We start from the raw sequence: 22,724 nt of genomic DNA, 5'->3' as shown, positions 1-22,724 counted from the left end.
TAAGAAGGCCGTGGTAGCAGTCTTTCAATACAAAACAGTGGTGTACAAGTGGAGACAGGAATGGTAAATTGTTCTTTGTGGCCGCTGGGGGAATGATAAAGAGAAATCAACTTTACTGCAGAAAAAAGGATGTGACATTGGAGATGTTGGGGGAGAATGGAGTGGTTAGATATTGGGGGAAGATGGGGGATATTGTGGCATTCCCTTTATTGGAGATTAATAACATGCTGGGTCGGGCAAAGTACGGTTGATCCTTCTCAAAGCAAGAGGATGAACTGCTCCGTGTGTCTGGTTCCTGTGCTTTACAGTGCTGTACTGGAGCAGCATTGCACTGCATCGTATATTAGAATCTGCTCCAAACAAACCAAAATGCTGCCGTGTGAATAAGCAAAGTAATAAGCAGGAAATATTCACCTAGTTACAGTCAGTTTTATTAGTAGTTTAAATCCAACTAGGATAAAGAACCAAAATATGTTTAAATGAACGCAATGACAACGGTGTACAGTCATGTAGATTAAAATGTGTGTGAGAAGCTCGCTCTCTCATCTGTGCTCTACCTCCCTTTTCGGTTTACTGAATGTGAACGAAGAGCAAGAATTGCATTTATGGGTGTGCTTGGATCTTTACAGGGGCTGACTGAAGGCAAGTAAAATGTGGCATACCCATAGATCAGGCTTCATGCGTGTTTATTCCTTGTCTTTAAGCTGTCCAATCCTGTCAAGTTAAAGTGTTACTTATTAATTAGTAAGCAGTTGTGAATGATACTGGCAATGCCAGACTATGTCATTATTTCAGTTATGCCTCCCATTGCATTCTACTGGATGCACTCATTGACTTTGAGCTTTTTCTCCAGTAAAAGCTTGCTTCTGCTAGTGGAGGAGAAGAAGTCAGGAAATTTTTATTGCTTTGTTAATTAAACTATACTGACTCCTCAGGCTCATGGCAAGTGATACCATTTCCTATCACTTCATTTCTCCTCTGGGTCACAACTGTCAGAAATAGATTTGAAGATTTATTTTAAAATAAAAATAATAGTGAAGGCAGGACCTTTATTCCTCACCAGCTGCGGTTGTCTTTGTATGTTTAGGCAGACTATTTGATCTCTTCAGCATATCCCAAATGTCACTTCAGAAGCCACCTTGAAAGGCCACAGCTTTGCAATAGCCAAGTCCTTTTGGGTAGTGTGTGTTACGTGATGAAGTGGTCTTGTTCTCTCCTTTTAAGTCCCTGCACAACTTATCCCCTCCTTCATTAGATGCTTTTCATTTGTTTCCTTCCCTTGGTCTGTCCAGTTGAAATTGATCTGCTTGTCCGTTGTCTCCCAGATTTGTACCCGGTCCTCCTCCTTATGTATGGGACAATGCTCCGGGTCACGTTCCGAGGTTTAAAGGTGACCTTCTGCAGCTCTGTCTGAAAAGCAGTGTTTTGCTTCCCAAAGTGGGTAGTTGGTTTTTGGAAGCTTCAGAGTCCTGTCTTGGCTATTCCCTCCTTTGTTTCCTGAAGAATAAAGGGCACTGAAGAAAGTGCCTGAATGCACTTCATAGAGTGGAATGAGATGATGCTGTAAGATCTTGTTTGCATTACTGTTTTTCACTTTATTCCATGCACTTGAGTGCATATGTGTATGTGTGTATATATATAATGTCTGTATTATTATCTAGAAATTTCTCAGCAAAATCTCATACTTGTGCTAGACACTTAAGTGAAAAAATGTCTGTACCAAGATAGCTCAAGATTTTCATATATGTCAAGATACAACAGATTTGGGGGAAGGGAAACACTATTTGTGGTAGCAGTAAAATAGCTAATGAGAACAGATGTCAGCTTACTGAAGGAAGTGAGGCAAAGGCACCAGGCAAACATGTTGAAAAGATTGAGAGGAGGAAAAAGTGGCATTTTCACAGAGCATTTATCTGTACCAAGGTAGAAGTAAGCGACAGCGTGTATGCATCGTGAGGGCTCAGAGCGGTACCTACCCAGAGGCTGTTGTGGCTGCCTCGAGGGGAGAAGTGGCAGCTTGATCCTTTGGTGACTCTGGTGCAGCAAGGTGCTGCGGGTTGGTTTTGGAGAGGAGAGGCAGGCGGCGGTGGAGTGGTGTGCGGGTAAGCCCGCAAGTGTTTGGTGTGGTGTGGAATGGAGCAAGCTGGCAGCTGCTGAGGTTGGGAAGCAGGTGGTTGTAGATCGGGTGCAGAGCTTGAGCAGCGAGGTTGGGACGTGGATGGAGGAGCTCCAGTCTTTGAAATGGAGGTGTGCGCTGGCATGGTGTACGGAGCTGGCACAGGTAGAGGTGGTTGGAGTGTGTTTGGTTTGCAGCATACTGTCTACCCTTTCTCATATTGCCTCTTTCTCTTCTTCCCCTCTTTTTTAAACCTCGATTGCTGTGTTCTGTGCTGTGTCCATTTTAGTTTGCACTTCCCTTCTGCTGGTGTCCTCTGCTTTACACTAGAGGTGGCGTATGTTCTTATAAGGTGCTTTTGATATCACGTACTGGTTCAAATATGTTCTGCAACATGGATAGAATAAAGATCTGTTGGGTCAGGATCAGTTTGGTCCTGGCTCTGTCAGAGCTTTACATACGTGATAAAGAAAGCTCTTAGTCACCTCTATCATGTCTTCAGCTATGCAAATAATAATTTGTCTTTGACAGGCAGCAGGGCAAGCTCTGAATAGCATCTTTTTAAAAAAAAAATTCTGATTCCGGGAGATTATCATTGCAAGTCCTGTAATTCACTCTACACGGAGCTATGGATAATTTTTTAAATTCCAAATTTTGCTTTAGAACACTGGATGCCAGCATGAATTGGCAGAGCGTTTTAGGTTGTTCATTTGCTAAATTTGAACATTGATAAAATTTTGCAAACGAGATCTTACTCTGTTGTAAACTGCTGAGTTAAATCCTTAATATTTATGGGTTCTTTTATCTATAATTAGTAGCATTTTGTTACTTCATTGGGTTTTGATCCCATTTTTTTAACAGTAATGAAAACAATGATGATTTTTTTTTTTTTTTTTATTTTGAGCTTACGAAAAACAATTATGAGATCTGTGGCTGTGTGGAGTCCACGACTTCATTTGTGTCTATTCCCTGGGAGCAAAGAGCCTGTAGATTAGCTCCTTCTAGACTCAACTTGCAGAGCATGTAGAAGTTTACTGTGGTATTTTTAAAAAGAGCACATGGTAGCTTACCTGTCTTGTTAACAACTCTAAAACCTTTAAAAACTGGGAATGCCATAGATTTGTAGCTGATGTTCACGTTAATTTGTATACAGGATACAATTTACAATGGGATCATGTCCAGCTAATGTCCCGTTATCTGACCTGGAGTAGCATTCGCTGTTGCAGATGTCCTAGAAGCCTGTTCAGTGTCTTACAGACGAAGGGTTAATATCAGTTGTCCAAATCTGAATTCACCCCAGGCTCCTGCCAATAGCTGCTTTCAAACGATTCAGTCCCATCTTTTTGCTAGGTCAGAAGGCTGATGCTGTAGTGAGGGGGAGAAGATGATTTGCCTTACAGTCTGAGCAGGGCTCAGGACAGCGTTACGCTGGTGTGATGTGGCACCTCAGCCTTCCTAGGCGGGTGGGACTGGCACTGAGGGTGATAAACGAGCAAGCCGGTGTTCGTGGGCTGCTGTCCTTGAGGTCTTCTAAGCACATGGAACAACATGCGGTTTTGCAGAATTTGCAGGCTTTTCTTTGAACATGTTGGACACAAGCCTGCTCATATTAATCCAGGTAAAACTTTGCCTATTAATTCCAGAGGAACATGGACTGCTGTGATCAGAGTTGTAGCTTATTCATTCCTCTTATACTGTATTTTTAGAGCTACGGAGGAGGTCTGCTGGACGTGCCTTTTTAAAGTCCGATTTTATATGACTTTTCAGATATTTCACCTTATTTTTCAATATTTTTATTGCAATGTATAACACCTTCTGAAATACTCATTCAACAAAAGTCATGTCAAACATTTGAGGCGTTAACCTCGGGTATATCTGCAGTGCGTCTTCCAGTATTGTTTGGTTTTAGTCAGCTATCGCTCAGATAATTTATAGGATGATAATACGATATAGGACTATAATACAATATCCTGGCTGCACTAGTGCTGAACGGGGGGAGCAAGAAGTCATGGAATTAGAGATAATATGCAGTCCCTGGCTGTGCAGCCGTTTGGATGATAGTCCTGTCCTAACCCCAAATAGGCTTCAGAGTTCAGCTTTGACCTGTGAAATGCCCCATGCCTGCCCCATCGCCTGTCTGTGACTTCTTGAACATTTCCTCGTGGCGGTCCTGATGAGCATGGCTTTCACCCACCAGTTCAGGGGTGGCTTTGGCAGCTTTATAGCTGGTATTGCAGTTAGAGAGCAAACGTGGGAAACAGCTTCAAAAGACCGACTCAGAGTATGTGCTGCTCAGAGTTTGTGTTTAATCTTTAGTCGTTGGTTTCTGTGGGAGTTACCAAACCAGTTGAGCTACAGGACTGGCATGAAGCCAAATGAAAAATACAGTTTTCTTCACTGTAAACATGACTGTCAAGCACTAATGTTTTTCTCAGCTTCATTTTAAAGGCATTATAATGCAAGAAAATGAAACTAAAACACATTTTTATGCCAGTATTATACATGGAAGAATGTTACTTCTTTTTTCTTTTAATGAAAAACTCTTAGAGAATAGAACATAGAAAACTATCTCCTAATAAATATATAATCAGTTATCTGTCTTGCTAAATACTTGATGGAGTTGGTAATTGAATACATTTCTTGTTCTGGTGTAGTTATGGTGAGAATGCCTTTTTTTTTTTGCCTCTGCAGACATGGAAGATATGTAAAGATCTTTATTTTTAGTCCTGTTTTGATAACAGGAAAAAACCAGTGCTCGATAACATTGCAAACACTAATCTCTATCCACTCTTTCAGGTTTAATTTTAAACTCTCTTTTCAGTGGCCAGTAGTTCTGTTAACTCACAGTCAGTTAGCCACCCTTGCTTTGCCTTTGGGATTTATTTTGTTGAAAAATATAACATCGGCTTTACCTAAGATGAATGCAAACTATTGTTAATGCTCACAGTGATTTCACTGGGATGTCGTTGGGTAGGTGAGACTGGACCAAGTGGGGATCATCAGCATTTTCACTTACTTTTCAGAATTAAATTTATCGGCATTGTCTGCTTTGCCTGTAACTCCCTCTGTTGTATTTTGCAGTGAGGAAAAAGCTTGTTTAACAAAATTTCCGATCAGCTGTTGCTTTGTACAATTGCTTTTTGGGTGCTAGGAACCGAAATTGCATCTTGAAGAATGAATGTCAGTATCTCTGTAACTTGATGCACTGGAGGATGAGAGATCCTTCAGTTGTGCTTTATTGTTTGAATGAGCTTTTAAAGAGTTTTGTAATAGTAAAGTAAGAAATAGGATTGGAAGGGACTTTAATAAGGGTCTTCTCGTCTGTACTATCTCAGTCAGCTGCAGTGAAACCTTTCCTGTCAGATACTGGCCTCCCCTCTTCCTTATCACCTCAAATGACAACAATTCCTGTGTTTTGCTATGTAATCGGTGCTAATGCTTCAGGTAATTAAGAAGTTTTTGTTAGGTGTATGTGGGTAGTTGAACAGCAGCATGTTAAAACTAAAATTTACTAGGACCAGCACATGTTTATTTGCATATCTAATCCTTTTATTAAAAAAATTCAACCCACCTCACTTGGTCTGGATGTTTGCAGGCGTAGAGGAATCAAGAAATTGTTGAAAGTGGAGATACATGCTATAGGTGAATTTAATGAAATGGTGTCTAGCTCTCTGAAGGAAAAGTGACAGAAGCTACAGAAAGCTCTCTGAAGTTCTCTGTAGACCGCCTGAGTGATGTTGATGCTGCTGTCAGCCAGGAGGATCCCTCTTTCATTGTGATGGAAACGACACCAAACTGGTGTTTGGATTTTGCTCTTACTGCTCAGTGCAGTAGGTGCTGCAGTAGTAATGAACCGTATTCAGGTTTTGAAGGTGGTAGTCAAGGAGTGGCTGTTTGATTGGGAACCTTCGAGCTCTTGTGTCGGAATGGTAACATTGCTGTTTTCTGTAGTGATGTTCTGTGTTTACTCTAACAAATAAGCTTCCCTTTTGGATCTTGGGATGAGCCAGCTTCTCAGAGTTCAAGGTACCGTCCCAGCAAGGAAGTGTCGAAAACAACAGGCTATTGTTGCACTTGGGTGTGCGTTGTCCTGTACTCTGGGCGTCTGTATCCTGCCTCGCAGGCACTACGAGCTCAGCCACAGCTGCTGGCTCTGGGCAGGCAGTGCCGGTTTCAAGGAAACGGTAAAACACTGATGGCTGCCCTTGCCAGCAGCAGTTTCAGGGCAACAGCAGCTCCACTGTTGAGGAGAGTTTTCTTAAAGGAGCTTGTAGAAAAGTAATGAGGTACTTCTGTGGATCTTCGTGGCAGTTTTCTGCACCCTAGTAAGAGGAGTAGGAAGAAACACGTAGAGTGGGCTTTGAAAACTTCTCGGGAAGCAGTGTCAGGGCGTGCTGAGCTGGAGTGGAAGTGAACATCTCAGTAATGGAGATGAGAGGAGGGGTGAGATGAAGTTTGGCCAGAAAGGATCCTGAAACTGCAGAAAAGATGCTATATTTGATGACAGGGAATTGATGACAGAGTTAAAAACTCGAGGAGATGGACTTGGGACAGGGCATGGTCTGAGAGGGGTGTTTGCAGTAGTATTCTAAATAGGAGTGAGATAGACTTGTTTTTACTCATGCCGGTAAAAGGGATGCAATAATCAAGAGGCAGAAAGATAAAAGTCCAGGCAAGGGTTTTAGCTGCATACAGATAGATAAGAAAGACTGTATCAGAGAGAAGTTCCTCTGAAAGAGCTGCGAACATTTAAATTTAGATAATTATTTATTGATTTTAAAGATTATTTTAGTTATCGTGAAACGGGGGGTGATGGGCTTTTGGTTTGGAGTTTTTATTGCTTTTAGTTCGTGTTCTTTCCTCATGTAATAAAGTCATTTTGCTGGAGCAGGAGCAGGGCTTTCTACCTGCTTGTGTATCCGTGCTTCACACAGCAAAGTTGGGAAGGCAACCCACAGAGAATGTGTCTCTGCACAAAGTGGAAGCACACCAGCATTGCTGACTGCTAAGAATATTTAGTAAAGTAGGGAGGGTTGCATCAAAGGTAAAAAAAAAGAAAAGGAAGCATAAACCATTAGAGAAATGTTGATAGCAGTGAGAAAGGCATTGCACGAGGTTCAGTGATTTTTAACTGGGTAAATATTTTTTAGCATTATTTCACAACTACTCAAGAGAAGGGGACGAAGCTGTTATGGAAGTATCAAAGTAGCAAAAGGAAAGGGATTTGACTAGCTTAGGCTGTTCAAAATGGATTGACTGCATTTCAAGTTGAGGCACAGCCAGGGTGTGCACTAGGACTCAAAAAGCTTAGGAGGGCTCCAGATCTGCTGATTTTAGGCATTGCCAGGGAGATTTCTCTTGACCAAATGCAATGCGGAACGTGAATTGCAGACTTGTAGCTGTTAAGTGATTCATTTAAGCTACAAAACAAAATTCTGAAATGTTTAATCGGCACCAGCCACAGTAACTAGGATGTTTTATGTATGTCTGTATGGAGACAGATACCGGACATTCTGTCACTTACAAAAATATCCAGTAACGTGATGAAAATGAGCTTGTATGTGTCTTTTGGTCCTTTTTCCAGTGTAACGATGCTGCAGGCAGTGAGGTATTTCTTAAGGTCCTGCACCCATTTCACTGGAGAACTTTGAAATGATACTTCTGCTTCCGTTTTCTATAAAGCCAGGGTTACACTGGCTTTCTGTACTGATTTGGTTCTTGTGCTGCTCAACTTCACAGCCCGGAAATCCAAAAAGTTGGGGAAATTGAAAGGGATGCACGAGGAGCAGCCACAGCAGCGGCAGCAGCCACCACCCCAGAGCCCCGAGGAAGGGACGACGTACATCGCGCCTGTGACTGAGCCCTCCGTAAACACAGCACTTGTCCCCCACATGTCTGCTATCTCACCAGCACTTACTCCCTCTCCTGTGAAGATCCTGGAAAGCATTGAACCGGAGATCGTGTACGCAGGATACGACAGTTCAAAGCCAGACACAGCAGAGTACCTGCTTTCCACCTTAAACCGCCTGGCCGGCAAGCAGATGATACAGGTGGTGAAGTGGGCAAAGATACTTCCAGGTAGGACCGTGAGGCATTGGAAATTTCTCTTCACTCTTTCTTTTAGCTTAATGAAATATTTGCCTGACAAATTCTGCCTTCTCGTCTGGGTTGTTCTGAAAACCCTCGTAAGGGAGTATGAGATGAATACCCGAGAGAAGATTGTTGGGGTTTTTTATGTACATGATGTTTGTTTCCTGTGTCTGTGATCAATATTGAAAAAGTTTTCATTTTGAATAGTAGTCTCTTGGGAAGAAAACTTATTTTGTCACAGGACTGAAAAATTGCAGTTTTTTCAGAAGTGTACTTTGTGGGAGGGTTGATCTTGTTCTATAATACTAGAAAAATAACTAGCAATGTATTCAGTGCTGGTTTGGCCAACCCTTGTAGAGCGCAGTGTAGTTCATGGGTATTTTCTGATTTGATCTTTAGGATTTAGAAACTTGCCCCTCGAGGACCAAATTACTTTAATTCAGTATTCATGGATGTGTCTGTCATCGTTTGCCTTGAGTTGGAGATCGTACAAGCATACAAACAGCCAGTTCCTCTATTTTGCTCCAGACCTGATCTTCGATGAGTAAGTATTCCTTAATAGTCCTTTTCAGCGCAGATGGAAGGATTACTCTGTCTTTATTTGGTCTTCAGGCATACCCGCAGTCTAAGGAAATTTCAGCTAATTCAGGCTTAAATGTAGCTGGGTTTTGTTTTATTTTCAGTGACTCTGTTTTCAATTGGCGAAACTTTGATACTGCCGTATGTGGGTGTGTTCTCAAACTAGGACCTTCCTGCTGGCTTGAATTATGACTGATACATGACCAAGAATTTTAAGGAAAAGAAAAAAGTTTTTTGGTATCTACTGGAGCTTGGAAAAGTATTTGACTTCTAGGAAATGTGAACGTTGAAATTGCCAGGTTTTTTCAGAGCAGTCATATAATGGTGCTTTTGTTAACAATATACAGCTGTTCAATGAGTTTTCTTGACAGTCTTAATTACCCTTCTTTGCAACTATGAAAGAAGCCAAAATGTTTTTTCAGTAAATGAAACATAACTTCTTTTATGATGCATTCAGACAAAAAGAAGGATCGACCAAGGAACCATTCCTTCTGAGTATGTGTTCCTTCATATTTTAAGTTTGTGTTTTAGTGCTTTGCTTTTCCTGAATGTGTTTTAATTTGTGTTCCATTCGCCTAGTGTTTATTCCAAGATGGCAAAGTCAAAATTTAAGCGAAAACCCAGGCAGTCAAATTGGGGCCACATTATATGCTTCTCCCAGTAGGTTTGGGTTTTTTTCTAGAGGTAAAAATGAGACATAATCAATAGGATATGGGTGTTCTTGAAGATGGACAAAAAGAAATGGGAAGAGAATGGAAAAAAACCCAAACAAACAACACAAACCTTACGACCTTACTGTTCCATCTCCTGAAGCATTCTGAAACGTTTTTGTTAGAGAAGATTCTTCGTCACTGTCTATCTTGATAGTCTGATTTAGGAACTTGTAAATAATGAACGTGCATGAGACTGGTCCCAGAGCAGTGGGCAATATCGAAGTGGGATAGTTTGGTTTGGGTTTTGTTGGGTTTATCGGTTTTTTAAGAGGTGGAACTGGTGATTCACTGTATGATGCTGAAAATGTAGTGTCAGCCATTTTCTGTGTTGAAAGCAGCTCCTCTGTGACTTAGACATTAGAGAATCATCATAGAAAGAGTATCTGTAGCTAAAGATTAGTGAAAATGGAAACTTTGAACAGTTTTGTTATCCTGGGGAAATGTAGACTAAAAGTTCAAACAGAGAAGCAGCTTTCCCTCATCTGGAGAAAGTCAGTTGGGGGGGTCAAAATTTATTGGACAGGGAAATCAATCCCACTTGCAAACAAAAGTGTATGTGCATCGCTAGCATTTTTGATACTGCAGCTAGAAGCAGCTCTCAGAAATCTAGATCGATTATGAGCTTTTTGCTGCAAGCCTTGAAGGTAGGTGCCTGCAGGATTATACTGAGACTGAGGTTGGGATCCAGTTGGGAAAAGGAGTGCAATGTCATCAAGTGTGAAATAAAAACATCCAAAACCAGATACGTACGTAACATAGAGGTCTGGTCTTCTACGCATTTAACAAAGTACTCATTGCAGAGTCACCCAAGGTAGCAGAAGGCGAGTGTTCCTAAAGAGAAGAAACATAAATTGCCAGGAGCTGTGCTGAGCTGTGAGGTGTAGCATAGGGGCTTTTGAGAGAGCTGATCAGAGCAGCAGATTTCCTTGGGGGTAAAAGGTCGGGTGTTCAGTGCTCACTCCAGAACAGTAATGGACACGTAGGTGGAATGAGAGGGTCTTTCTCTCTTCGCTTGTGTTTCATACTTGGTGGGAATCGTGGGGGACAAGTGTTTTTAGCGTTGCCACTCAGGGTGGTAGTTGTGAGACTACAGTTGGAGTCTGAGTTTTGGACTCCGTGGCACAGGGATGTTGTTGAGAAACTGCAGAGAGCCCCGTGGAGGTCGGGCAGGATGGTCAGGGGCTGGCTGGCACAACAAGGGAGCTGGGCTTGCGCAGCCAGGAGACGACCGTGCTGGGTGCAGTGGGGGTTTAATTGCAGCCTTCAGCTATTACGAATGGTCTTACTTAAGTATTACCTTTACTTTTTTACTTAAGGCCAAGCTGGTCTTACCTTTACTTTTTGAGTACTATGAACTTGGAAGTGTGGTGTGTAGTTGCAAACATAGGCCTTCATTTCTGTGCCACAAGGTTTATCAGACCTACCTAAAGTTCACTTGGTGCAACTTTTTGAGTCTTTTAGTGCCCCTGGCATTTTAGTTGATGCAGAATGAGGGGAAGATGCTTTAAAATTACTTTTCCATCTGCTGGCTTGAGAGAGTTATGTTGCTGTTATCACCTGGCCAAGATTTTCTCGGTGTTTCTTCATATTGTGTCTGGAGAGGTCATTTCCCGTCTCTGTGCAAGAAGTAATTGGGAAGGTCCCTGGCCAGTAGCATGCACTCGGTGCCCCAGAGGGTTCAGCATTTTCTTCAATGAACGGTTAAAAAAGAGTGAAAGTAGAGGTTGGCATTAGCAGAATTATGTTGCTTTGTTTTACATTAGATGAATTTTCCGTTTACTCTTAACTACTGTGAATGAAAGGAAGTCGTAATGTTTCTGGAAGGCCATGATAGATGATCTTGTTTTCTTTCTTACTCTGAAGGCCCGCAGACAAGGCTGGTAAACATACCTTTGATTGTACAAATACAGTGCAAAATGCCTGCCTCCTAGTGCGTGGTTTGATCTCCAGTTACACCTGTGGAAGACTGGAACTATATGTCGGCCTTCGTTTAGTCGTGTTACATATCTAATTAACTGTACCGTTTGTCTCTATGGATCATGCATTTATTCCGTTGCTTTAATTTGGCTTAAGAAAACGTGAAGATTTGAACTGAGGGATGAGAAAATGGCAACTCAGCTTGTTACAGAAATGAATGAAAAGAGGCACAAAGTAGACAAGGGTGTTTTATGCTGTGTGTCAGTTACACTGTGTGAGGTGTTTTAATCCATTTCTTTTGTGGCATAGTAGCTGTAATCAAAACTAGTATTATATATATATAAAAATTTAGCTTTAATCCACAGTAAACCTTTAAAAGACGACGCATGTGACAACGCATTCCTGTTGAATGGTGAACACTGTTAAGGTGAACACTCTTAGAGGGTGACTTGCATATGCAATAACACTCCAAAAATGTTGCAATATTGTTCTTAAGGCTGCAAGCTCAAATCCCAAGCAGCTGCAAAATTCCAAAATTAAGGTGTTTGGTGAAATCATAGTTTGAAACCTTTGGGTATGGGCTTGGGAGAATCTATCCGTAACCAAACCTCTAAGTTACGTTATCCCAAAATATTTTTCCTGTGTGACCCCTTCCTTTTTGTATTGATCAGGCTGTACGAGTTGTAGGGATGAGAGAGGATTATGTGGTGAGAGACTGTTGGATTTTTGCTTCATTTGTTGCTGGTGAGGGAGCCTTACCTTGAATGGATGTAGGGATTTGGGAGAACAGAGTTAGTAATGGGGAAGATTTTCTTAAGACATAGAAAAAGGCTATCCCTGATTCGATACCTAAGCTCTGAGACATTTCAGGTTCCTATTGCAAAGTAACAGAAATCCCACAATAAAAAAGGGCTGTTGTTTATTTAACTTAAGAAAGGGAGAAAATTTCTCCTTAAGACTTAACCAAAGACTTTAGCTGATATATTCTGATCTAATTCAACCTGGGGCAGGCATATGCATGGACAAGTTAAGTCCAGAGCATTAAATTGGTAAAATTATACACAATTGAAAGCAGGAAACTGAGTGGTGCTGCTTGGAACAGCTGCAAGAACAAAGCAAGGGGTGTAGCAAAATACAGTGTTTTTTAACGCTTGCTTATTTTGAGGGATCGGTCTGAAGCTATGCAAAATGAACTGTTTGCCACAGGGAACAGCCTAAAATAAATTTTTTAAGATGTGGTCCTGAAAGGTAGGGAAGTTAAGTTTCAGATTTCCTTGGTCTCTCCCTTACTGGATTAATTAATCGCTGAACTAATAGCTAAAATTGCTCTTTCTCTGTGTCCTTTTGAAGGAAAAGTTCCCAAGTTTTTGAAAAAAGTCAGTGTGACAAGTCCTAGAAGAAGTTTGCTGGTCTGATGTGAATCTTTCGATAGTAGGAATTGATGTGTTTGCAGTGCAGAAGTGAGATGCCTAAATCCCAGAGGAAGGCAAGGGAGACTCCTCCTTGCTTTTGTTTCTGCGATGGGCTCAGGCAGTTGCTGTCCTGCCTGCCAGTGGTGGCACCTTCCCAGGTATCTGCTTCCACCCATACATTAAGTCAAGGCATCGGCTGGCAACCTTTCAGAGACTCAGAAAGGGATAAAAAGCGTTTACGAGTGCAGCACTGCCAACAGAAACCCAGCAGGAGCCAAGACATGGCGCAGCAGGGATCCTTACTCCCCCGACGCAGGAAACCAGTGCGAGCGGTGGGACATGGGCTGCCTTCAGGCTACAGCTTGCTCTCCCAGCGCATTGCTCTCCCAGCGCATTGCTCTCCCAGCGCATTGCTCTCCCAGCGCATTGCTCTCCCAGCGCATTGCACTCCCAGCTGGAGGCCGGAAACTGTATCCCTCATGACATGCTGCCCTGCTTATTCATCCCGTTCCGTGAGGAGGTGGGATCGTGACTTTGCATCTCTCCATAGGGTAAAAACCCAGCTGATGGCATTGATGATGAGTAATAAAAACCCAGCCGCGCGTCCGCTTTGGCATGCGTTAGTTTCTGCTGGCGTAAAGAAACCAGAGTGCCAGCCCAGCACTGGAGTTCCCTCGCAGGTCTCTGTTTTTCTTTTGAGATTGGGTTTTACACAGCCTCTCTGTAGATTTCTGAATCACTGGGGACTTTCGAAGAGACTCCAGTTCCAAAATGGTTTACTATTTTCTGACATTTACCCAAATTACCTTATTTACCATTCCTGCCTTAGCTGTAAAATAGGAATGATGTGGAATACTGAAAGAGTTCGGTAATGCTGACACACCGTGTTGAGACATTTTAGTACATTAAAGCTCAGCATCAATATTTCAAAGGTATTTTGCAAATGCTCCAAGTGACTGGTGTGCCATGTGTTTTCTTGCTCCTTTGATTTTTCTTGCATTGTCATCTGCTGCATGAAGAATAAATCACAGGTGCCTAAGTGTGCAGGTTCTGAATTTCCTGGTCATTGTACTTCAAAGTGTCATCAGATTCTTACAGAGATTTTTACCCTAGTCAAGGACTTGAGGGTTTGCCTGATAAAAACAGCACTAGGCATTGCACAAAAATTATTAAAGTGAGCTTGAAAAACCGAGCCTAAAAACTGGGCCCAGTTTTCACATTGCTGGGATCAGCGATGTCTTTTCCCATTTCTCAAATTGTTGTATTACATCATGTGCAGCTCACCACTTGGAATAAAAATGTTTCAGCAGAGGCTGCAGTTTGAATGTTAGATGCAAAACGTTAAGGGCAGAATATACCGATGGACATGTTGGTGCTTTTGGCTCTGGCGAAGATTCAGTCTACGGCTTTTGAACTAAGAAGTGGCTGTCCTTTCATGACTGCCATTTCGGGCAGTTGTGATGCTACTGGCCACCTTTCTAGTTTGTAGTGTGTTATGGATGGCTTCTTCATTACAAATTCAATCATCTACTCCAGATGTTTTTAAATAACCCAGTAATACTGTGTATGTATTGCAGTTTAACAAACTAACAAAGGTTACTACAAACTAATATAAATCCTTCCTTTAAAGTGCAAGATTCAACTTCCAGGAAAATAAAAATGTAGTATTGAAAGGCTCTTTCATGATATGCCTTCGGTAGTTGTTCCAACTGTGAAGTTTAAAAATTTAAAAGCAGAGAGGGGTTGATATTAGCAACAGTGGAAAAACAGAGAATACATATTTCAAGTAAGAACGTTGATATAGAGCAAATTTAGAGAGAAGTGAAAAAACAGCTTCGATACATGGGGATTTCCATGAAGTTTCTGTGCTAGTGTCGTCATGGGATGTGAATGGGCAGAGGATTTTGTAACATTGAGCAAAGTCATAAAATTGAATTAAGATGTGGCTCGGCTGAATAGCTCAGATTTTGTTTTAAATCTGCAGTTATCGATTACATGTGTTTCATTAGTAAATAGCACGTTCATTGTCTTTTACGTTCCTAATACGCTCTCATAATATACTTGTGGGTAGCTGGGGCCGTGAGGATTTGGTGTTGCGTAAGGCAGTGCAAGGATGCAGCTGCCTGGCTGTGCCCTTTCCGTGCTGAAGCCTGTAAGTCTTCCTGGTATTCTGATTTCTATGGTAACAGCAGGAAGATAAACGTAATAAAATAAGCTGCATATTTAAGAGTAGCAGATTTTTTTTTTTAACCTTATATACCTGGGGGAGAGGGGGAGGGGGAAGAGATGATTACTGAGATATTGGTGAGTGGTGATAAAGCCAGTGAGTAACTTATTGTTCAAGAGATTACTTTTTCGCCCGTTTAAATTTTGCAGGATGATGGCCGTTAACCCTTTGGGTTTCTTTTGCAATCTGTTAATCCTATAATGTCTAAATTTAGGCACATTTTTGTAATCTCTTTGCATCTGGCCATCTCCAAATCCTTCATTTTTAATTAGTGTTGCGGCAGCGATTGTTGATAAGTGGTCAGTGTTCATCCTTTGCTAATAAATTGTGTGTGTGATCACTGATTTTGTTAAAAGGTCAGCAAGCACTCCTTGGTACTCCTCCCTGCTTGATTTTTGCTTGCACATGTTATTTTGAAGAGGAGTACTGCGTTCATGCAATCTAAACTGGCAGTGCTGTGAGAAGTGGGTATCTTTATTTGTAATTTTTTTTATGTACTTTTTCGTGAGGGGCAGCTCAGTTCTCATCCAGAGAGCTATATGAAAAGATTTTGTTACATACCCACCCCAAAATAGTGCAGACGCAGAAGGAAATCTTAAAGAGCTACTGTTATACCTGTACATAATGGATGTAATATGCTTCAGCTAGATTTCCCAAGTCTTATTTTGCTTTTTCTTTGTTTGGGCAAAGCAATAAATTTCTAAAGGCTCTGCCTTTATCTCTAACACTTCTTAAATTTCTAGGGTGTTTTAATTAAAACTGAAACCAAAAGGAACACAAAAGATAACGTAGTTTTAAGGAGATCCATAAGAATGTGAGAACTGTCAGAAGAAAACAAAAACCTGTCCATCTAGCACAGCTTCTTGTCTTTTAAACTGGCCAGCTGCAACGAAAGCAGAAGATCAGGACAAGGGCAAAGCGGTGATTCCTTTGCCCGTTCGAGCAGACAGTGATTTAGATACTTGCTGAGTGGGAGATTGCAGTTGGACAGTTGTGCTTAATAACTCCTCTGTGTCTTTCCTCTGTAAATTTGCCTAATACCTTTTTGAATACATTTGTAGTCTTGACATCTGCAATGTTCTGTGGCAGTCGCTGCTGCAATTTAATTATGCATATTTGTTTGTTGGAGCTGTTTCTGAAGCAGGTAGCTGATAATTTAATGGAGTGCCACTTCATTCCCGTGTTTGTATTAATAGGGAATATACTCCTTTTCATCCTGTGTATGCCATTTATCACTTACAGATCTCTTTCAAGTCCCATCATTTCTTCTGTGAGCTGAAGAGTCAGCTAGTCAATTTAATCTCACCTTGTACATCAGTTTGCTACCGCTGGCCGTCGTCATCTCCTCCCTCGGTGCTTTTGCTAGCCCATTGTATGAATTTTGGGAGGAGACCAGGCTGACACACTGTGTTCAGAGTACAGTGGATTTATGCAGTAGCAAAATTATGATTTCTGTCTTGCTCTCAATTCTTCTCTCACCCTTTGCTTTTTCTTTTCTGACAGTTACTAAACACTAAGCAAGGATTTTCAAAAGACAGAAGCCCCCAAAACCTTTTCTAAGTTACACTTAGATCTCTTTATTGTGTGATGTTTGTTGATTTAGAGCCAGCTGTTTTGTATGTATGCTGGAAGATGATTATACTGTCAGCGTTGTCTTGCAATTAGTGATTTTTCACCTTCCATTTTGTCAGCCAGCCACATCATTTTGCAAGATTTTTCAGCAGTTTTTCACAGGCAGCTCTTGATTTCATGGTCTGAAGTCAGCAAGCTCTGTCCCTTGCATAGGTCTTTCTTTTTCTTTCCCAGATGATGTATGAGTACAGGTTTCAGCCCAGGTCCCAGAGCAGAGCTCTGTGAGACTTCCCTGATAACCTCCATTACTTGTGAGAGATGTCCATTTATTATTACTCTTGGTCTCCTATTTTTAAGCTGCTAATAATCCATGACGAACCTTCCTCCTTATCCCTACGCTCTCTTTAAGAGCTTTCAGGAGATCCTTTTAATAGCTTTGAAATCCAGCTTTGCCATGATTGCGTCCCCACATTCCTTCTGATGCAGAGCACGGTGTGCAGGACGTCGTAGCCCAGTAATTACCCATGCTGGCACATCGACAGACGGTATTGCAGCCCATACCCAAGCTGCATGCCCCAGTTTCCTTTGTGTGGAAACCAGGGCAGAGGAGAGGAGGAGAGGGTTGGTGTTCGCTTAGGTCTCACCCCATATGGCTGTGGGATGCAGCTAGACCTGGCATGTGCGAAGCATTCCCGTCGTACAGACATTGCCTGTATCGACCAGAACATCCTTGTGCTGTCGTCAGAGCACTCTTACGGATTCGTGAGACATGACCTCTCTTTGCCAAAGCTGCGCTTTCCTCCATTACCGCATATTTATTAATCTATTAATGCTCCTCTTTCAATCATTTTGCTAGATACAGAAACGAGACTTCCTAGCCTCTGGTCTCTCGAGTGCTCCCTCCCCACTCTCAGACCCGTTTTAAGAAATCAGTCACGTATGTCACCTTCCACGCCTTTTATAAGGGCAATTTAAGTAATGAGCTGCAGAGCACAGTTAGTAGTTCAGCAGTTCCAGATTTAAGTTACTTTACAGCTCGTGGATGGGTGCCATCTGGTCTTGGTGATTTATTACTATTCATTTTACGGTATTTTTTTTCTTCTTTCTAAACCCTTTTCTCCTCACACTTTAGACTGAAACTACTTGCATTTTCTTACTGAAAAGGGAGATTGGTGCAGAGCCTTCTTGGATGCCTTTACAGAGAGCACTGATGCAGAGATTCTAACTTCTCTGCTATGGCCTGATCTTTCTGAAACATTTCTTTTTTATCTTGATCATCTGTTGGCCCAGTGGATGTTCTGGCAGCTTTCCAGCTTATGATGTGCCTGAAAGAGTTTGACTGTTAGTTTTTATGACTATCATGAAGACTTGCCCAATGATTTTACATTGAACTTGGCATCACTATGCTCTCGGCATGACTTTGGGACATGCACAAGCCCTTTGGGAGGTGTCTTTTCATTTCTCTTGAGGTCGTCTGAACATGTGCTGCTTTAATCTTTCTGCACATCAGTGAGCTTTTTGGTGGCATCTCCAAATGCCTTTCACATGCATGGTGCTTCCTTTCGCTACTTCCCCGATAGAGTTAAGAATTAATCTTCCAGATTGAAAGAAAAATGAAGAAGTAGTTTCTATAAACTGGTACAAGAGGAAGGCAGGCCTCGGCTGACTTCCAGAAAATGCCAGGCTTTGCGTGACAGCATGAGCGAAGTCTTGATTTCTGAGGCATCGCTGGCACAAGAGGAGAATTGCTGCTGCATGAGAAATATAGCAGTGATTTTGCTGATGAACCACTGCAAGTGACAGTGAGCCCTGGCATAATGGGTGTATGAAACAATCCCTAACGGACACCTTTTCTGGCTGGTGATACCTTTCTCTGATGAACTTTGAAAGAATATTTCTTGTCATGTGTGCATTATCATCACTGATTATCAAATGTGGTATGGAAAAAGCATTTTGGTAAAGGCATAATTATGTACTTTCTAATTTAAAGTGGTATTTGTCTCTTCTGGACTGCAGATGCAAACCAAAAGAGAGTATTTGGTATCAGCATTCTGCTAACTGCATAATTAACCGTTAATGCCAGCAGGTACTTGGAGTTTTTTGCTATTGATGTGCTTGAGATTTTAGGGTTACGTAACTGGGTGATTATTAAGTTGGATTTTACCACAAGTTCTCTGTTACTGATTGGAAGCTGAAACTCTGCTTTGGCAGTCGTTATCCGTGAGCTGTTGCCAGTTCCTTTGTTGGTGGGCATATAACAGGAGGACACTTAACTGAAACTTGAAAGAGGCTCTTAATTTCTTAGTATCAGTTACCAGGAATTGTGTTCTCTACGATCAGTGGGAGGACTTCCTTGGGAGAAAAATAATTTTCAGAACTGACTCCTTTAAGTTCAGTGTGAAAATTGCCAAGTTTGTATCCCTGGGTGGCTAAAGCCCACAAAATACCTGTCGATGTGTTTTAATGTGAAACAACCTGCCATGTCTGATTATTAATGTTCAGCACTGGTGCTCCTCAGTCTGATCCGTGTTTTGTCCTGGGTTTGGGAGCTGCTTCTGCCAAGGTCATCGCTGTAGTGCCAGTACTCCCAGCTACACACAGCTTAGTCTCAGCATCCGAGCCACCCAGAAAGAAGCTGCTGGGGTTACAGATCTTCCTTTGGTGGCAGTGGATTTACACATTCCTGTGGCAGAGTTGGTGCGGGGACATCGTTACTGAAGTACTTCTCTTTCTGCAACTTTTAGAGCAGGAAATCCGTCTTTGCGTACTGAACTTCCTTGCAGGGAACAGCTTTCTTTTGTTGCACGTCAGATTCCTGCAAGAATACAACAGCAGGAGGCATCTCCAGGACCCTTGAGCCAAATCCTTGCTGCTGCGGGAGGATCTTGCCATAAAACCTCCTTATTTGCAAAGTAGAAGGTAGTGCCAAGGCCTTGCTGCTATGTCAGATTAATAGGGCACGGGGGTTTTTTTCTCCCCATCTTCTAGGTAGGGAGAAGAAATGCTGGATGTCAGTAGTGTCTAAAGTCAGGTAGGACAGGGCAGAGGGATTTGGGGGCAGCATGAGGAGCTGAGGTGATGTTTGGTGACAGGTCTTGCAGCTTTGCTTTAAGCCATGACTGCTGGCACCTGCCTGCCTTTGTGTGAAGGAGCATGTACGTGAGCAATAGCTGCATCGGGCAGATCAGCAGTATCAGCCAAAGTGGCCTGGGAACGTAGGAGTACGCAGAAAACCCGGACTGTCACTGGGGGCTGAGCCAGTGGCACTTTGGTTTTGTTCTGGCTTAGTTTGGGTTTGTTTTTGGTTTTTTTTTCCCGGTCCTGGTAAGAGGACTGTTTTCCAGCAGCACAAGGAAGCAGACAGCCAGGGGCTGTGATGTGGTAACCTGGCTGAGATCCAGCGTTGCTTATGTGGGCAGCAGGGTGGTCGTCTGAGGCTGTCACCTTAATGCTGCCTCTAGCTAGCACTTTGCTGGATAAACCACCTAATTCCCAACCTGTGTTTATCCATGTCAGTTTAACCAGCTGCTGGGTAATAGCAGCTGAATTCTCTATCCCTTAATACTTAGGGAGAGCATCTGCTGCCTTACCAGGAGGAGGAAGAGGTCGCTGGTGGTGCCAGAGATGGGGAATTTATTTCTTCCGGCTTGCTGACAAGTCAAAAGAAAAATGGTCAAAATTTCTCTCCAGTAGAATCTGATGACAAAACTGCCATTTCAACAGGACTGAGTACCTGCATTTGCCACTGATGCAAGGTAGCAGCTATTTTTTCCTTCCTGGAAGGAGATGGCTCCAGAGCTTTACGACTTGAAGGCAGTGAGTTGAAGGGAGTATGTTTTTGTCTCTTTCTGCTGTGGCTTGCAGAGCGAGCAGAGATTGGAAAGTGCTGAATAAGAAATGAGTGCTGAATGAAAAGTCATAATTGAATTTTGCTTGGAATCTGCATGTATTTTGGCTTGGATTTTGATCAGTGCAATAACTTAATGATGCTGCTCCAGTACTGCTGACTTTGGTTGCATTTACAATGCTTCAAGATGAGAAACAGGTGTCCGGGTGCACTCCATTGAGCAGAGCGATGTGCAGTGTTTCCATGCTGCCACACACAAAGCAGTGCAGTGATTGCCCCTTTGGATGGAAAAAGAGCTTCAGTTTTGTGCTGGGATAGTGTCGTTCTGTCCTTCATGATGGAGCTGTTGAAGTAGAATACTCCCCAAGAAAGAGTAAATTGTTGTTACAGTAATAGGGATGATTTTTTTAGTTTGCCCAAGAAGCTCAAAACTTCTTCCAGACAGGTGAACCCCCTCCTAAGGCAGCGAAAGTAATTCAGGCCAAGGTCTTTTATGGTTTGAGCAGCCGAACACGGGACTCTGTGATCCCACGTCCCTGGTCTTTTCCTCCCCTTTATCCACAGCTTTGCCTGCCTTGCCCTAAAAGGATCTGGTGATGTTCACTCATCTCTCTGCCAAGTTCAAACTGACCCCTTCTCGCATGGTGGAGAGCATACCATGCTTTCTGTTTCCAAATCGGTTATGACCTTCAGACCCTTGGCAGGTTTTCCTGTTGGGCTGCATTTATTTGTTTGTTTGTTTGTGTTGGTTTGGTTACAGAGTAATGTGCTTTCTGAATTTCCCCGGAATTTTAAATGATGGACAGGCTTCAAATGGATGCAGGTTTTGTCTAGCAAAGGAAAGGCTCTCGATTATAAAGTCGGAAACAGTTTTTACAGGGGAAAAAAAGTAAAATCAGGAAACACAAAGAATATCTTTGACATCAGATTTTTGCTATACGTGTTGCTTGGTCTTTCCTAAGTCTGTTCTGAGCTGCAGAGACCAAGGGACTAAGTCAGCTGCACGTTTGTTCCTCTGAGGTGCTGCGAAAGGGGATGCCTTTGCCCAGGTTTTCTCAGGATCATCAGCAAGTCCCTTGAGCAGCGATGAAACTTCAAAACAGCCACTGCAGCTTTCCCTTTCTTCACTTCCCTGTCTAATTTAGGAAGATGCCTTGTGATGCAGCTTTGAATAGTATCCATGAGAAAGTAAATAAAGCATGGTATCAGGTTTTGTTTGGGGCCGAGTTTCGCCTGTAAGTGAATATTCCCTGATAACGTGGGTTCCTCTTTTCGGTTATGGTCAATTGAGTTGCAGTTTCCATCTTCAACAAGGAGATCTATGATAGGAAACCTTATGGTGATTTCATAACTTATAAGTTACTTATTTGTAACAAGTTGTTTCTGCACTACATGTCTGTAGTTTCACAATTTTTGATATGGCTGGTTTCTGTGGAGGTCACACAAGGGTACTAATGAGAGATACGAGTGGTTTGGCATTTAGGATGCCTTGTCTTAAACAGTTTACTTAAACCACCCCCCCTCTCGTGGTACGACTGCTTAAATCCTGCATCTCTGTTGTCGTTGGGTGGCTCACCCCTTGGTGATTTGGCACATCAGACCCGTTTCAGCCGGGCCCTCAAGCTGTTTGCCTCCTCAGTTGCCCCTGTGTAAAAGAACAGCGACTTCCATGGAGCAGGGGGACAGGAGGAGCTGAGCTGGTTTGCCGCTTTCTCATCCACCTGTTCAGCTCTCTGTGGGTAGATGTGGAGGATGAAACAGACTGAGGTGTTGGGTCGGTATTGCAGAACTGATCTCCACGCAGCCTGCCTGTGAGAGGAAGATAGGAGATCTGGAGTCAGTTTGGGCATAAGAGTGGCAGAGATGAGAGAGGGGAGGACATAGAGATTGTGTGTGGTTTGGGACAGATCCCAGATGAAGCGAGAAAAAAGAGAAGATGAACTCAGGGGAAGTACCAGGGAGTCTCTCAACTAGGAACACATTTCTGCAGTTCATTGAGAGAAACCCTACAGCAGAAGCAGAAGCCCTCTTCCCACCGAGGTGGCCGAGGTGCCTTGGAGGGCTTCGTGGGCAGAGGGACCCACCTCATCTTCCTGCTGCAGGAACGGAGGGAAAAGCAGCTGCAGGCTGATTCCAGTGGGGATGCGGTGGACAACGCAATGACCGCTTAACACAAGGTACCTGTGGCTGAAGAGGCTTTGCAGGAGCAGATGGAAATCGGGCAGAGCGGTAGCCGGGGGGGAACAGGCTG

The 22,724-nt window shown here is 42.7% G+C and overlaps 1 protein-coding gene across 1 annotated transcript in view; it reads left to right on the top strand.

The window, feature by feature from the left end:
- Positions 1-22,724, top strand: part of LOC104489267 (mineralocorticoid receptor-like) — a 91,427-nt gene that overhangs the window by 47,043 nt on the left and 21,660 nt on the right. The window contains exons 3-4 of the mRNA XM_010131408.1: positions 7,856-8,194; positions 8,606-8,750. Of these exons, the coding sequence (XP_010129710.1) occupies positions 7,856-8,194; positions 8,606-8,750 (484 nt within the window). The remainder of the gene's footprint in view (positions 1-7,855; positions 8,195-8,605; positions 8,751-22,724) is intronic.

Source organism: Buceros rhinoceros, unplaced genomic scaffold, assembly GCF_000710305.1.
Source record: "Buceros rhinoceros silvestris isolate BGI_N320 unplaced genomic scaffold, ASM71030v1 scaffold1112, whole genome shotgun sequence".
Classification (NCBI taxonomy): Eukaryota; Metazoa; Chordata; class Aves; order Bucerotiformes; family Bucerotidae; genus Buceros; species Buceros rhinoceros.
This window is presented reverse-complemented; position numbering and strand designations above follow the sequence as displayed.